Raw genomic sequence first — 17533 nt, forward strand, 5'->3', positions numbered from 1 at the left:
GAACAATGAGTTCATATAATTAAACTATAACCTTGTTCAAAGAATGGCGACGAGATACCTTAACCCTCGGTCAATGGGACCGCGGAAATGAATCGGATGCGGGTATTAAAACAAGTTCAACTCAACAGCATTTTCATTACAGCCGCGTAACAGTGTCGCATGGCACGAAATATATATACATTCATGGTTAAACGTTAAATAAACAACAACGCATTGATGCCATGGAACGAACACAAAAACTGTAACCATATATATATGCACAGCCAAGATTAACCTACAACCCCGCTCTGGATGAGCCACCTTAGCCGAATTTAATCAGGCGCCTAGCCAGCAGAGGCTATTAAAATCAAATCATATGAATACATGAACCCATCATTTGAAAGGAAAGAAATGCAATAAGCTTTAACTTGAAGAAGGAGATATTATAAATCAAAACATTAAGTCTGTAAACATAGTCCATTGCAGAGAAGGCGGATAACCGCAAAGAAACATTATAAACAGAGCTGAAGCTTACGGAGTTTCTCGTGTCTCTTATATATAAATATATTTCAACGAGTTTAACCAGGAAACCAACCCTTTCAGTTCAGTACCATAGCTTAACAAAACACTGTCTGCGTACAAAACAAAACAAGCTATATAGCTAAAGACAGATATACATGTTAAACGAGTCACAGCTAAGCAGACAATGCTCAGCATGTAGCGCCTCCTAACAGAGGATTTTCGCCTAAGCAGGGGCAAGGAACCCGACAAGTAAAAGTAGAACCAGGGAGACTGTCAACAGGGAGAACCCTGAGCTTGTGCAGGGACCCAAACTCGCGAATGTGATACCCGGCATCCCTGCCCAAGTGAACAAAAGTTCAGCCATTACCCTGGATAGGTCGAACATAGGAAGTTCTGGCGGCATTCAAGTCTTACCTGATATCGGGCTAGCAGGCAGAGTGAAGAAGTTCCTCATCGTCGATGGATAAATGATGAGCCATCCACCTGAGCACGATAGCCAAATCATAAACTGAGAACCTGGTGTGAATCAATGAAAGATTGTAACGAGAAAAGAAAACTGGTACAGGCGATAACCAAGACTGGTGTCGCATAACCATATACCCGATAACCACAAGCGTTAAGAAAGAACGAACCCGAATAACAGAGGCTGCATACCTGAAACCGAAGCGTGGTGCTTGCTGAAGCCGAAAGAATGTCGGAACAAGCTAATCGCCACAGTGCTGTAGCGGCACACAGTCACACTGAAATGAAAACCAGAATGAGCCGAAAGGAGAACACACATATTAAATACCTCATCCACCTTACCGTTTCGTGGCGCAATCCTAGCCCTCGATCCGCAGTGACTCTTAATCACCGTTCGATAGCCGGTTGGGCTCGGTAAGCTTCAGGCGCGAAATGGCAAGCCCGAGGTGTCAGGCCGTAGGCGCTTGGAGCACCGGGCGCACATGGCAACTTGCCATCTGACCGTCTATCCATCCAAATGGACGATGCTAGTGTCGCGGACTGGACTCCGAAGCCAAGGCTGGACATAGTATTAAAGCTTCAGATATCTCGGGATATGAAAACCAGAGCACGGCAGCAATTGCCATAAATACACCATTAAGGGTTGACAACTCATACTGTGCATTGCATATGAACCGTTTACAACCTCAGAATACTTTTATGCCGTAATTTAACTTGAATATGATTATTTAGCAGCGAACCTTAGGAACGGGTGTATGCCTGAGGGAAAGTAAAGTTTAATCCTTTATAACCTTTATGCAAACGAAAACATATGTGTTAAGGATATGAGACATGGATATATGTAACCATACGTATGTGTAAAGGCAAAACCTAGATCGTGCTGCTCGAAAGGTTTTTGACATTTGTAAATGTTATAGGAATGTATTCACAAGGAATATTAACGTGGAACGCATGTAGAGTCAATGCATGGTAGTTAAATACCATAAAAAAAAAAAATTACTTTATATGTACAGCAAGGGTATGTGACAAATTGGTATCAGAGCCCAGGTTTACAACTCTGTGACCTTTGGGTAAATTTCAATAAAAACAACAATGTATATATACATATAGTGTCATGACAAATAAGTTGAGAGCATGCTAAACCACAATTATATCTGTTTAATGAGTTAATTTTAGACAGGTAGCAGCAGAATGAGGAGAGAAAGTAGCGCTCCTCATGGAAATCTGGACCAACCAGATAATGTTGCGCAACCTCAGGGAAATCCTGAGCTGTGGGTGCAACTGGGAGCAGAAGGTCGCAATACTGATTTGACGATATTGAGGACTGTCCAGGAGCTGAAGGACGAAATGGCCCGTTTGCGTGAAGATAACGCGAGATTAAATATGGAGCAGGAGAGGATTCTGAAAAGTTTATCCGATAAACAGCATCAACAACAGTCACATCCGAGGCCTGAACAGACCCGAGTAACAGATGAACAGAGCTATCACACTGAACAGGAGGAAGCGGAGGAAAGGGCAGAGACGCGGGGAGAGAAGTCTGTTAATGCTTCTGAATATCAAACTCCAAAAAGACCACGGATGGAACTACAAGGGGAGTTTCGGAAGATTAAACCACCTCATTTCGATGGGGAATCAGAAGAAGCTGCAGAGGCGTGGCTAATTAATATGAATAAGTATTTTCAAGTATACGAGTATGATCACCATCTTAAGGCACGGCTGGCTATATTCCAGCTGCAGGCCAAGGCCACACTATGGTGGGAAGAGGTCAAGATGGTGTGGGGGGTGAGTGAGCAGGATGTGACCTGGGAGACTTTTCAAAGATATTTTAAGGAGAAATACTTGACAGAACGCTTTTATGATGAAAAAGCACGAGAATTTCATGATCTGCGGCTTGGACAGCAGACCATTGACGAGTTCGTAACTAAATTCACATCCCTGCTTCGCTATGTGCCGTATATTCGTGAGGAGAAGGCTAAAGTACAACGGTTTGTTAGCAGCCTACCTCTGGCAATGCGAGAAAGGATAGAGTTTGATAATCCGAAGACGATGGATGAAGCAATTAGGAAGGCGAGACTATGTTACCAGCAGAACAAACAAAAAGGAGAAAATTCTGGGAAGCGCTGGACAGATAAGAAGAGCAGCAGAATGGCTGGGGGAACTAAGGGAACTCGCAGCAGTTTTCAAAAAGGGTTCTCGAAAGGGGCCAGCACTAGAAATCCATCTAAAAATCAGATCAGATTTAAGCCTCCTGCTGAATCTAAATATAGTGAACAGCAGGTTAGATTGGATAATGAAGGCTCAGCTAGGCCACCGGTTCAGTGTTGGGGTTGTGGTGGACCCCATTATATTAGAAATTGCCCTCATCGGAAGGATAGCGATCAGTTGTCCCAGATTTATGAAGCTTCTACAGTAGGAGATGTAGCCCGATCCATGCCCAGAATAAATGCAGCACTTGAGGATCGACAAGCTGATTACCAGCCAACAATGATAGAGTTCGAAGGTAAGATCTTTGATCGAACTGTTTCTATTTTAGTAGACCCAGGAGCCACTTTAAGCTATGTGAGTCCTAAAGTTGTGGAAAGCTGTAATTTGCAAACTATTAAGTTTAAAAGTCCTTGGTTAGTACAGCTGGCCACTGGGGCCAAAAGACGAGTACTGACTAAGGTTAGCAGCTGTCCATTAAGGTTAGCTGGCCAAACAATAACAACAGAATTGAATGTACTCCCTCTTGGATCCTATGATGTGCTGATAGGAATGGATTGGTTGGAACAACGATGGTCTGTAATTAACTGTAAGACGAAAACAATTTCTTACCGAGATGAACTGGGAGTGGAAAAAGAAATTCAAGGCATCCAGAAACCAGTGCAGATTCGGCCAATTACGGCCTCACAGCTAGTTAAAAGTGTCCGGAAGAAATGCCAGATTTATGCAGTACAAGTGGGGTACGCAGGGGCTGTAGATAAAATTGCGACTGTGGAAAATATACCGGTAGTGCAAGATTTTACAGATGTATTTCCTGAAGAAATCCCAGGGCTGCCGCCCAAAAGAGATTTAGACTTCACCATCGAATTGGTACCCGGAGCAGCCCCAGTTTCCCGAGCACCCTATCGGATGAGTGTGCCAGAGTTAACTGAGTTAAAAATGCAGCTGCAAGAGTTGTTGGACAAGAAGTATATCCGTCCCAGTGTATCCCCTTGGGGAGCTCCTGTGTTATTTGTTAGGAAAAAGGATGGAACTCTGCGCATGTGCATAGATTATAGACAGCTGAACAAATTGACAGTTAAAAACAAATATCCACTACCCCGCATTGATGAGCTGTTTGATCAGGTGAAGGGGGCGACAATCTTCTCAAAGATCGACTTAAGATCGGGATACCATCAAATCAGAATTAAAGACGAGGACATCGCCAAAACAACTTTTCGTACTCGTTATGGACATTACGAGTTTGTGGTACTGCCTTTTGGGTTGACTAATGCACCTGCGACATTTATGTGTTTGATGAACAGTGTTTTTCATCAATACTTAGACAAATTTGTGTTGATCTTTATTGATGATATACTTATATATTCCCGGAATATTAAGGAGCATGAGGAGCATCTTAGAATAGTGTTACAGACACTACGGGAGCATCAGCTATATGGTAAATTCAGCAAATGTGAGTTTTATAAAGAACAGATCCAGTATTTGGGTCACATCATTACGAAAGAGGGTATAGCTGTGGACCCCGAAAAGATCAAAACTATAATGGAATGGCCAATACCCAAGGACGTAGCTGATATCCGATCTTTCATGGGGTTGGCTGGGTATTATCGGCGGTTTGTAGAAGGTTTTTCCAGGGTTGCATACCCTATTACCTCTTTGCAAAAGAAGGGAAAAATATTTAAGTGGACAGCAGATTGTCAACGGAGCTTTGAACAACTCAAACACCTACTCACCACTGCACCTGTGCTGTGTGTTGCAGACCCCGAAAAAGAATATGTAGTTTGCACGGATGCAAGTAAAGAGGGCGTAGGTGGAGTGTTAATGCAGGAAGGTAAGGTGATTGCATATGAATCCAGGAAGTTAAAAGAGCATGAGCAGAAATATTCTGCCTATGATCTGGAATTAACCGCGGTGATTCATGCATTGAAGATGTGGCGTCATTATTTAGTGGGAAGAAAATTTTTGCTGATGACGGATCACCATAGTTTGACTAGTTACTTTAGTCAACCAACCTTAAATGCGAGACAAGCAAGATGGGTGGACTTTTTGGGAAATTTCGATTTCGAAATTAAACACTTGAAAGGGAAAGAGAACAGAGTAGCTGATGCACTGAGCCGAAAAGTGCATTGCATTTATGAAATTGGTATTAGTCAAGGATGGTCCACCCTTGACAAAGAAATTGATGAGGCTGCTGCACACGATCAGATTTACTTACAAAAGAAGCAATTAGTACAGGATTTAAATTCCCACCTAATACAACAAGGGTACACCTTGAATGCAGCCGGAATTTTGTGTTACCAGAAGAGGGTTTATGTACCCAATCAGAGCGGTATTAAAGAAAAGATTCTGGATGAATATCATAAAAGTCCTTATGCAGGACATCCTGGTTATCAGAAGTTAATCACCTCGCTTAGGAAGGAGTATTACTGGCCAGGCATGAAGAGAGATGTGATAGAATACCTGGCGCGATGCTTAGAGTGTCAACAGGTTAAGGCTGAACATCAGCACCCTGCGGGTCTACTACAGCCATTACCCATACCAGAGTGGAAATGGGAGACCATAACCATGGACTTTATTACGGGTTTGCCAAAATCCAAAAAGAACAATGATTCTATAATGGTGGTAGTAGATAAACTCAGTAAATCAGCTCACTTCATACCGGTTCAATCCACTTACCGTGCGGCTCAAATCGCAAACATTTTTATGCAAAATATATTTAGACTTCATGGGCTGCCAAAAACAATAATATCTGACCGTGATGTTAAATTCACATCAGTTTTTTGGAGGACCTTGTTTGAAGGTCTAGGAACTCAATTGAACTTCAGCACCGCGTATCATCCGCAGACTGACGGGCAGACTGAGCGAGTAAATCAAGTGGTGGAAGACATGCTGAGATCTTATGTGATGCAGCAACCTACGCGATGGGAGGAGTATTTACACCTCGTAGAATTCGCTTATAACAATGGTTATCATGCATCCTTGAAGATGAGCCCATTCGAAGTGCTTTACGGCCGGAAATGCCGTACACCCTCCAGTTGGGGTGGACCGGAGGACAAATTCTTACTGGGCCCTGAGATGTTGGAAGAGATGGAAGTCATGGTAAAAAGGGTTCGGGCTAATTTAAAAATGGCCCAGGATAGGCAGAAAAATTTTGCTGATCGGAAGAGAACATTTAAAGAGTATCAGGTGGGTGAGCATGTGTACATCAGAATTCGAGCTAGGAAAAGTACTCTCCAATGGAATGCTTGTGCCAAATTGGCACCGCGCTACTGCGGGCCCTTCCAAATACTGGCACGAGTGGGGCCGGTAGCTTATCAGCTAGCCCTACCCAGCCATATTCGGGTCCATAATGTCTTCCATGTATCAGTTTTAAAGAGATATGTTTATGACCCTAGGCATATAATAAGTTGGCAGGACATTCAGGTAAGGGAAGACTGTTAATAAATATAAACTGAAATAGAATGTTAATAAGCAGCTGATCTGGATATTATGTGTTTCAGGTGGAACCGGAAGGAGAATTCCTGGTCGAACCAGTGAACATCCTAGATTGGAGAAGAGTCGAGCTGCGGAAAAAGGTCATCAACCAGGTTAAAGTGCAGTGGCAGCACTTTGGGCCTGAAGAGGCCACCTGGGAGAATGAGCAGAGCATGAGGGACACTTATCCCAGACTGTTTTTGAAGGAACAACAACATCGGGACGATGTTGAACTTCAGGAGGGGGAGATGTAATACTCCTCGTGAAAAGTTAATGTTGGTAAATAGTAAAGTAACAATGAGTTAAAACTTTATTTGAAAAATATAAAAACTCTGATGCTAGTATTATGATAATTAAATTGTGTTATCATTATTTTATTTGAGCATATAATTAATTAAGGGTCAATAACTGTGGAGACAGTTACAATAAAAAAACCCTAACTACCCTCAGGAGGTAGTGGAGTCCCCAGTTGGAAAAAGGGGAAAAGATTGCCAAGTCTGGTAAGGATCAGATGGCAGAAAGAGAAAAGAATGCTATGTCTGGTAGTGATCAGATGGCATAAAAAGGAAAGAGATTTTCCTGTATTCGCTATGTCTGGTTAGGATCAGATAGCGAGGTCTGGCGTAGCCAGTGAACTTGCAGTCAAAAGGATCTGCAAAAGTGCTTGGGGGTGGAAGACCGAGAAGGGTCTTCCTACGGACGGGTGGTTGACAAGCAATACAAACAGGTTTGCTGTTAAGCAGGTAAGGCTTACTAAACCTATCAACTGAGAAATTACTTGCGTGGTTCTGTGTTAAAAGAATAGAAACAGTGGAAAGTAATTCGTTTATTCTTCTTTTGAAAAGGAATACTAGATTGTATGTGACCAACAGAGTCAGAATTTGTATTCTCTATTTGAAATAAAAAGGGTAGATATAACAAACAAATCTCTGCCACCATGGCGGAAGCAAGAATTCTAAGACAAGAAAAGAATACAGTAAACCCTTCCTTATATACAGACAACTGAAACAAGAGTCTAGTAATTTCTATATTCAGAAACCGAAGAGAAATATATAAGTATCCTCTGTTGAATAGAGACTGTAAATTACATATATTCATAAGAGAATGAACGCGGAAAGTAAATCTAGTGTGACTTCTAGAACAATGAGTTCATATAATTAAACTATAACCTTGTTCAAAGAATGGCGACGAGATACCTTAACCCTCGGTCAATGGGACCGCGGAAATGAATCGGATGCGGGTATTAAAACAAGTTCAACTCAACAGCATTTTCATTACAGCCGCGTAACAGTGTCGCATGGCACGAAATATATATACATTCATGGTTAAACGTTAAATAAACAACAGCGCATTGATGCCATGGAACGAACACAAAAACTGTAACCATATATATATGCATAGCCAAGATTAACCTACAACCCCGCTCTGGATGAGCCACCTTAGCCGAATTTAATCAGGCGCCTAGCCAGCAGAGGCTATTAAAATCAAATCATATGAATACATGAACCCATCATTTGAAAGGAAAGAAATGCAATAAGCTTTAACTTGAAGAAGGAGATATTATAAATCAAAATATTAAGTTTGTAAACATAGTCCATTGCAGAGAAGGCGGATAACCACAAAGAAACATTATAAACAGAGCTGAAGCTTACGGAGTTTCTCGTGTCTCTTATATATAAATATATTTCAACGAGTTTAACCAGGAAAACCAACCCTTTCAGTTCAGTACCATAGCTTAACAAAACACTGTCTGTGTACAAAACAAAACAAGCTATATAACTAAAGACAGATATACATGTTAAACGAGTCACAGCTAAGCAGACAATGCTCAACATGTAGCGCCTCCTAACAGAGGATTTTCGCCTAAGCAGGGGCAAGGAACCCGACAAGTAAAAGTAGAACTAGGGAGACTGTCAACAGGGAGAACCCTAAGCTTGTGCAGGGACCCAAACTCGCGAATGTGATACCCGGCATCCCTGCCCAAGTGAACAAAAGTTCAGCCATTACCTTGGATAGGTCGAACATAGGAAGTTCTGGCGGCAATCAAGTCTTACCTGATATCGGGCTAGCAGGGAGAGCGAAGAAGTTCCTCATCGTCGATGGATAAATGATGAGCCATCCACCTGTGCACAATAGCCAAATCATAAACTGAGAACCTGGTGTGAATCAATGAAAGATTGTAACGAGAAAAGAAAACTGGTACAGGCGATAACCAAGACTGGTGTCGCATAACCATATACCCGATAACCACAAGCGTTAAGAAAGAACGAACCCGAATAACAGAGGCTGCATACCTGAAACCGAAGCGTGGTGCTTGCTGAAGCCGAAAGAATGTCGGAACAAGCTAATCGCCACAGTGCTGTAGCGGCACACAGTCACACTGAAATGAAAACCAGAATGAGCCGAAAGGAGAACACACATATTAAATACCTCATCCACCTTACCGTTTCGTGGCGCAATCTTAGCCCTTGATCCGCAGTGACTCTTAATCACCGTTCGATAGCCGGTTGGGCTCGGTAAGCTTCAGGCGCGAAATGGCAAGCCCGAGGTGTCAGGCCGTAGGCGCTTGGAGCACCGGGCGCACATGGCAACTTGCCATCTGACCGTCTATCCATCCAAATGGACGATGCTAGTGTCGCCAACTGGACTCCGAAGCCAAGGCCGGACATAGTATTAAAGCTTCAGATATCTCGGGATATGAAAACCAGAGCACGACAGCAATTGCCATAAATACACCATTAAGGGTTGACAACTCATACTGTGCATTGCATATGAACCGTTTACAACCACAGAATACTTTTATGCCGTTAATTTAACTTGAATATGATTATTTAGCAGCGAACCTTAGGAACGGGTGTATGCCTGAGGGAAAGTAAAGTTTAATCCTTTATAACCTTTATGCAAACGAAAACATATGTGTTAAGGATATGAGACATGGATATATGTAACCATACGTATGTGTAAAGGCAAAACCTAGATCGTGCTGCTCGATAGGTTTTGACATTTGTAAATGTTATAGAAATGTATTCACAAGGAATATTAACGTGGAACGCATGTAGAGTCAATGCATGGTAGTTAAATACCATAAAAAAAAATTTACTTTATATGTACAGCAAGGGTATGTGACAAATATCATAAATTAAATAAATATATTATATTTATTAAAAAAATAAATATTATTATTTAATATTTTATTGTACCAAAACTCAATGTCACCGTAAAATTTTTATAATATTTTATAAACATTTGGAATAAATTAAAATAATAAAAATAATGTCAAAATAAAATTATATAAATAAAATTTTTACTCACTTCAAAAACTAATAACTTAATAGCCCCGAGGGATAGCTCAAATGGTCGAGTTCCCGTTGCTAAGCACTTTCCCGGTTGGGAGGTCACGGGGTCAAATCTCCTCGACGCCCTCGGGGTTAGGCCTGATATAGCCGACCGGCAGATCCCTTCGGGTGGAACTGCCCCGCTTCTCTACGTGGACGTAGCGGCCACTCAGTGCCCGTGAACCACATTGGAAAAAAAAAAAAAAAAAAAACTAATAACTTAACCAAATAAAATTTTGCTTATCTACAGAAAAAAAATAGATAAAAATAATTAATATATATATATATATATATATATATATATATATATATATATATATATATATATATATATATATATATATATATATATATACTCACACACCATTACACAATCTTCACAATCTTCATACTCAAGTTACATATTAAACATCCCTACTGAGCTTAATGTTTAGATTGCCCATACTCAACTTAAAACGATGAACTTCAGTACACTGAACTTTCAGGTTGAAATTGAATCTGTTTGTATAAATGAGGGAGAAGCTAAATTGTTTTAATGGAAGATTTTCATGGTAATTAATTTATTGTAAAAAGAAATTGACTTCTTAAATTTTTGTTTATTAAAATTTTAAAATAATTTTTCTGAATTTTTTTTGAAAAATGTGAATTCTATTACACTAATTTTAAATTTTATGTGGTTTATTTTATAATTGACAAATATAAAAATTATAATATAGAAACTAGATTTATTAAAATTACATGTATAATAATTTAATATATCATATTTGTTTTTAAATAAAAAATTATGTGATAGAGGCGTGTTATTAAAATACTTTTTAATTTTAAGTTATAAGTTAAATCTGATATTGGATATAATAAAGATATAAGTCTATCAAAATTACAAAAAAAAATACAACTCTTTAGGAAAAAGAAAAAATAAATAAATACAAATGTACCTGAATTATCTTCGGGTAACTTGTTCAACTTGCTGTAAGGTCTTCAAATAAATTTCAAACCAGCATAAATCTTTTCTTTTATATCAAATGACTATGACCAACAAACCAGGCATGTGTGATGTGGAAGAGATTAATTTAACAGGTTAAGTAGTCGATTCACACTATATCAAATATAACTTTTTAATATTGGACGACCATTTTAATTATGAAATTTTGTTTTAAAAGTTTTTAATTTATATATATATACATTTAAAAAAAATTGAGTTTATTAACTTCTAATTATTATTAAAACAATCATGATTTTAAAATATACTTAAATTTAATATTAATTTGAAAATATAATATTAATTTTGTATTTATTTATTTAATGTTAAATAATATAATATTAATTTAAAATAAATTAAATCAAATGTGAAAAAACATTTTATTTTGGTAGCTACATCTTCATCATATCCAATATATCAAAGATTGCCTTAATAGGATCACCATCTATCCAAAAGCCATCAAATCTAACAATAAATATAAATTAAGATTTACGAACATATTTATTTTTTATTGAAATTATTTCATTAATCAATTTAATATAAATAATAGAATTTAATCATTTAGGTAATAAATATAAAAAATCAATCATTTAAAATTAAAAAATTATTTACTTTTATTATTAGTAATTCACTTTCCTATAATTGTTACACCATACTCAAGCTTTTCATTCTCTACTCTGTACTCCTTTAACAAATCCATCCCATCAAAATATCCTTGGTAAATGAGAAGATTGTAGTCATTTATTTTTCTAAAAAAATATTGGATAATATTTCCTAACACCAATAACCAACACTAACCTCTTTATTATAGCATCACAAAGATATTTCCATTCTTTACTCCATACTTCCTTAATAAATCCATCCCATCCAAAATCAAATATCTCATATATTTCCATTCTCTACTCCATACTCCCTTAATAAATGGACATCCAATCAAAATTTTCATGAGAAAACATAAATATTCTATTCATTTATTTTCCTAAAAAAACATTGAATGATACTATATTTGGTAATAATATATTGTAACATTAAATAGGCTAACTCTACAACTACAAACTCCTCTCCCAAAGACAGGACATAGTTCAAATTTTATTTAACTCAAGAGTGAGTTTATTATTTCATTATATTTATTATGAAAAGATGTTTGATGTGATTTTATATAATTAATTTTAATATGCTAATGTTAGTGATAATAACATAATGAATAACAAATTAAATATGTAAATAATTTAATAAACAATGAAAAATCTAAATCTAAATAATTTTTGTAATATGCATATAACAACATTAATAATGTTAATGATAATAACATAATGAATAACAAATTAAATATATAAATAATTTAATAAACAATGAAAAATCTAAATCTAAATAATTTTTGTAATATGCATATAACAACATTAATATTAAAAAGATACGTATAATAATTACTTAATCTTTTCTATATTTTAGTGGCATATTTTTAGTGATTTTTTTTTATAATATTTTTTTATCCCAGTTAAAATAACTTTTATTATCGATCACTTTTATAGACTATTACACTTGTTTTATTTCAGGCTCAATCTAACCTGACCCACCGTTGCAACATTCTCAATAACATGCTCCAGATTGAAATTCCCATACTGGACTGAAAACGTTGAAATTGAGTTAGAGGGTTGGTATTATTGAGGGGAGCACCTAAATTGCATTCATAAAAGGTTTTTGACAATGAAGGTCACTGTCCGGAGGAGTTTAGACAATTTGTTTGGACGATTAAAAAATTGAAAGAAATTTTGCTAAAAAGAACAATAGCAAATATGCCCAATTATAACTCCCTCTTCACGAATTATAGGAATTTCATGACGGAATAAGAGATTGTGGGCAATCTTTATAACAATACGAGTAGATCTAACAAAGCGGTCAAATTAACGGAACTAATACAAAGAGCGTAGAGCAAATTATAAGAAAGGTTTCAACCTAGCCGAACACAAATACAAATACATAGAGATATAAGACCCCACACAAGTATGAGAGGTTGATCATTTGAGACTGCAACACATACATTCGTACGTTGGTCGACTAAGCACCATGGTCCCCCGGCCGTGTAGAGTTGTTACGGTCCCCAGATTTGCCGGTGCATTCAACAAAGCTACAGTAACCCTGTATAACGGTAATGGCCAGAATACAAAACCCAACCAGCAGTGCGATAACCTTCCATGGCGTCGACAGATGTTCCCCACGAAGTTCCTGAAGCCAGCTTTTGATTCTGCTCTTGTAATACTTCTGGACGAGCACTTCCTGGAGTGTCAGTTTGAGCTCCTTAGGAAGCTCCAGGTGACCTGTAAAGAAGGGCCGACACATACCATTCCACATCTTGGCCACATCCTCGTCCGTCATCATGAGGCTGGCGCGACGAATAATATCAGATTCCCTGAGCAGCCTGACGTCATTGGGTGTGTCGATGAGGCAGTCCATGAGCCCAACGTAGCGTGTCACGGGGTTTTGGCGTTCCGGATCATTGAACTCTAAGGCAATCATGTTCCTCAAGAACACTTCTGTGTAGATATTGGATGATACAGTGATCCGCGGAAGGTACAGGGTCTCGGAAAAAATCTGTCGAATCGGATGTGTTCCTTCGGGTCAGAGAAGGATTTGAAGTTAATCCCGGCCTCGTGCAGCTGCTCCGCGTTGTATGAGTCGAGAAAATCGGGATGGCCACTGGTCATTGGATGAGAGATGAAAATACCACATCCAATTGCAACACAGTCTGAGAGGGAGCGTTTCACCCTTTGAAATAGAGGCTGATCTGGCCGGTTGTCCTTCACATCAGTCGTCATCTCCAGGAAGGGCGAAACGATTGCCTGCATGCAATCCAGCAAATGTGGCTTCTTTGCTACTCCATTATGTCATATAATGTACTACTAACCATTATGTTATATAAGGTACTATTAACTAGCGTAGATCTATTTTAAATATGGATCTAACATGAGCACAGAGAGATCCAATTTCTTTAAATGCAAAATTTTTTATGAACCAACAATATTTAAATGTTTTGTATTGTTATTTATTTTTTAGATTGTTTTTAAATTTTTATTTTGGCGGACATGAGCAAAATTTCAATGTTGGGCTGTAGAATGAGCCTCTCCCCACAATTAGCATAACTATAGAAATTTATAATGTACCAATAATTAGCACAAACATATAAATTAATTGGTTGGTAAATATTTATCGAAATCAATCCATAATAAATATCAAATCACTTCATAATACATATCAAATTGCTAAAAATATAAAAATAAAATGACTAACAAAATTTTAACTTTATTATTATTATTATTTATAAAAAGGATTAATATATAAGTTAAACATAGATATATATTAAAAAGAGACAGAGGAATACGATGATGGATATATTTTCCCAGATCCTTCGATGGCTACCCACACCCACAGATGACACACCTTCATCCATAAGGCACTCTGGAGGCGCCACTCCTTTTAAAGTACAAGTCAACTTTAGATGCACACGCAATAAGGAGATGGTGAAATTTGTTGAAAGGATATGTTTCAATTCATGATTTTTTCAATAGTGAAAATATTACTTTTGCACTCCTCAAAGTTGCCACCCATGTCAAGGACTGGTGAGAAACTTACTGTGAACAAATAGATGAGAGGAGATCCACATTGTTTTCAGTGGCACCTACGTGGAATTCTTTCTTATACACCATCAAGGAACAATATTACCTTCTGGGGAACTATGAAGATAAATACATAAAGTGAATTGTTTAGTCAATTTAATGTTCTTAAATTGTAAGCATAAATTATCGACCAAAGCAAGTAAAGTGATGAAATGCAAATGCATTGTATGTGCTAGAAGTATTTTATGTTGTTAAAATGATTATGTTACCGTTATCTAAGTTAATGTCAAACTCTAGAATTAGTGTTGAAATGATGTTATTATCTATAGATGTTTTTTCTAAGATTTTATTGTTAATTGATTATTCTAAAGGTTATCTCTAAAATTAATTATTAAATTGAATTTTTAAAATGATTGAATAATAATTTTAACTTTTTTCCATAAATATGTTGTTATTATTATTTATAAAAAAGTTAATATATATACATATATAAAAACATGAAACAAACTTTTTATCCATTAAAATTTTAAAATAAACTTACTCAACATTATGTTTCATGTTTCATGGAGGTTTGGAAAGAAGTTTTTTTTTAAAGCAAAAAAAACTTACCTAGGGTATTGGTTTTGGAATACGTATATATAGCAGCCTTGAGAGCGCATATGAAGAGGCATTCACATTCTGTGCATTGCTTTCAGCTGGTATGCTTTAAAGTTTAGATGGATGGAAAGTATGACAGGGTGGCCACCCTTATCCCCATTGCACATTCTCATATCCAACTTACCTGGCTGCTCGGGCCCACCTCTCAGTGCCCGTTTACAGAGACCGACGTTGACATTCCTTATCGAATGGTCTATAGTCGCAAAATATTTGAGCCCGGAAGCCTACCATGTCAGGTTGGGAAACGTCTTGCATCTATCATTGTCTCTGCGCCTTAACGCATGGAATTCAATTCAACCCTAGGCCGCATTGTAATATTAGTTACGCAAAACGAAACACTATCACTCTGAGCACTCGCACTAAGTGAAATGATTGGAATTTTTATTCAAAATTTAAATACCGATTAATATTGATTTATGGGAAAGTGGTATTTAAAATAAATTAGGCATATTAATATTGTTTAAAAAATATTTTGTTATTAAAATTTTATTTAAATAATTTTTTATATTTTTAGTTTAGAATATTAAATTTCTTATAAAATTCTTTTACAAAATTTAAATTATTTTATTTAATTTTTTAAAGTTATTGTTGCAATATATTGAATATTGAAAAAATGTGTAATTCTTTTTAGTCTTCAATTTTGAGTTGATATATGGTTTTTTAAAATAAAAAATAAAACACTCTTTACATAAAAAAATATTAACTATAATTAAAATAGAAATGAATATACTTATCTAGTTAATGGTTAGTTTTAACTAAAAGAATTATAAAATATCAATAATCTCACTCTCATTGTGTTCTATAGGTTTGTTGTTGACATTACAACTCATATGTAAAAATATTTCACTCTCACTCCCAACCATAAATAAAATAGTTCAATGTTCATGTGAGATACCATAATTTTATATTAGCTTTAAAAAAGTTATATATATAGCTTGAGTTGGCCTAATTGTTAGGAGCATGTGATTCCTCTTAAGAGGTCACAAGTTCAAAACCAGAAGGGGTAGAGTATGTATGCATTTCTAGACTTGGTAGTCAAGGGCATCTCATACACCAAATTCTAGGTTAGTCATAACATTAAAATTGGAGGAGGTGGGTCCCTTTTCCCACAAACAAGGAGGTCTCATACATCAATTTTGATATTGCAATCTAAAATAAATTTGCACCTCAATAGATTTAATCCCTCTGTGGGCTCATAAACAAACATAAGCTTAAAAATAAGATAATTTTAATTAATTTTAAAATTTCAAAAAAAATTCTTACATTTCCATAATTTTTTTCTCATTAGAAAAATATTTAATAATAATAATAATAATAATAAAACACTTGTTTGTGGAGCAACTTTTTTTATATTTAAACTTTTGATTTCTTAAAAAAAATACGTGTTCTTCACCATTAACCACCTTTATATTAATACATGTTCTTCACCATTAACCACCTTTATATTAATTGAAAAAATATAATATTCTTCAAATAGGTTATTAAATTTATCATCATAACATAGTAAATAAATCTTAGGTAACAATTGTCACACTGTATTCCTGTTCTCTGACGTGGCTGAAATATAAACACTCTCTCCAAAAATTTTAACTCAAAACAGTATTGCAGTTGTCTTACTTATTGTATTACAGTATTCCAGTGCCTTAATTTTTGTGTTGCAGTATTCCAGTTTTTTTCTGCGCAGTATTGCCGTTGTCTTACTTATTGTATTGCAGTATTCCAGTGCCTTAATTTTTGTGTTGCAGTATTCCAGTTTTTTTCTGCGGGTCAAAACTTATATGTTTTACTTCTTAACCTGTAAGAAGATTCCATGATAAGGTAGCATTGAAGCATAATAATTCACTTCTTTCAATGAGTAAAGGAAAGTAATGGCCACTGCAATGTCATCGTCATTGCCATTCACTGTGTAGCTAAAATATCAGAGAGATCTGCAGAGTGCTTGCTTTACCTTTGGGCAAAATTTTCGCCACAGCAGATATCATGGGTAAAGTGATGCTTTTACTTTTCAGAAAAACGTCCAAAGCAACAGAGAATTACTAGCAAAGCGGCGACTGTTTCAATATTGGCCCGCGTCATCAATTTTCTTTGTGCTTTTTATGTTATTAAGAAGGATTCGCCAAAATTTATATCCAACAATGTTTTCGTTCTTTCTTCATGAATGATTGAAAAGATATCAGACATCACTTTACATTATTTTCAAGGCAATATTTTCCGCGATACTTCTCTCTGCGTGGAATGTAATGGAACGGATAAAGAAAAATGTCTTTAAATAATGCTCCAGTCAAATCATATTCCATTTGTTAATCTTC

General features: G+C 36.6%; 1 protein-coding gene across 1 annotated transcript; it reads right to left on the reverse strand.

Annotated features, from left to right (window-relative positions):
- Positions 1–13011: 13011 nt before the first annotated feature.
- LOC149153628 (putative UPF0481 protein At3g02645) lies at positions 13012–13470 on the reverse strand. Its single transcript, XM_089443882.1, has one exon. It carries the CDS (start codon positions 13468–13470, stop codon positions 13012–13014), a length of 459 nt encoding a protein of 152 aa, XP_089300008.1.
- Positions 13471–17533: the final 4063 nt, after the last annotated feature.

The sequence above is a fragment of the Pinus tabuliformis genome, chromosome 9 (assembly GCF_031772625.1).
Source record: "Pinus tabuliformis cultivar Carrire ecotype Pingquan chromosome 9, CPIR1, whole genome shotgun sequence".
Lineage (NCBI taxonomy): Eukaryota > Viridiplantae > Streptophyta > Pinopsida > Pinales > Pinaceae > Pinus > Pinus tabuliformis.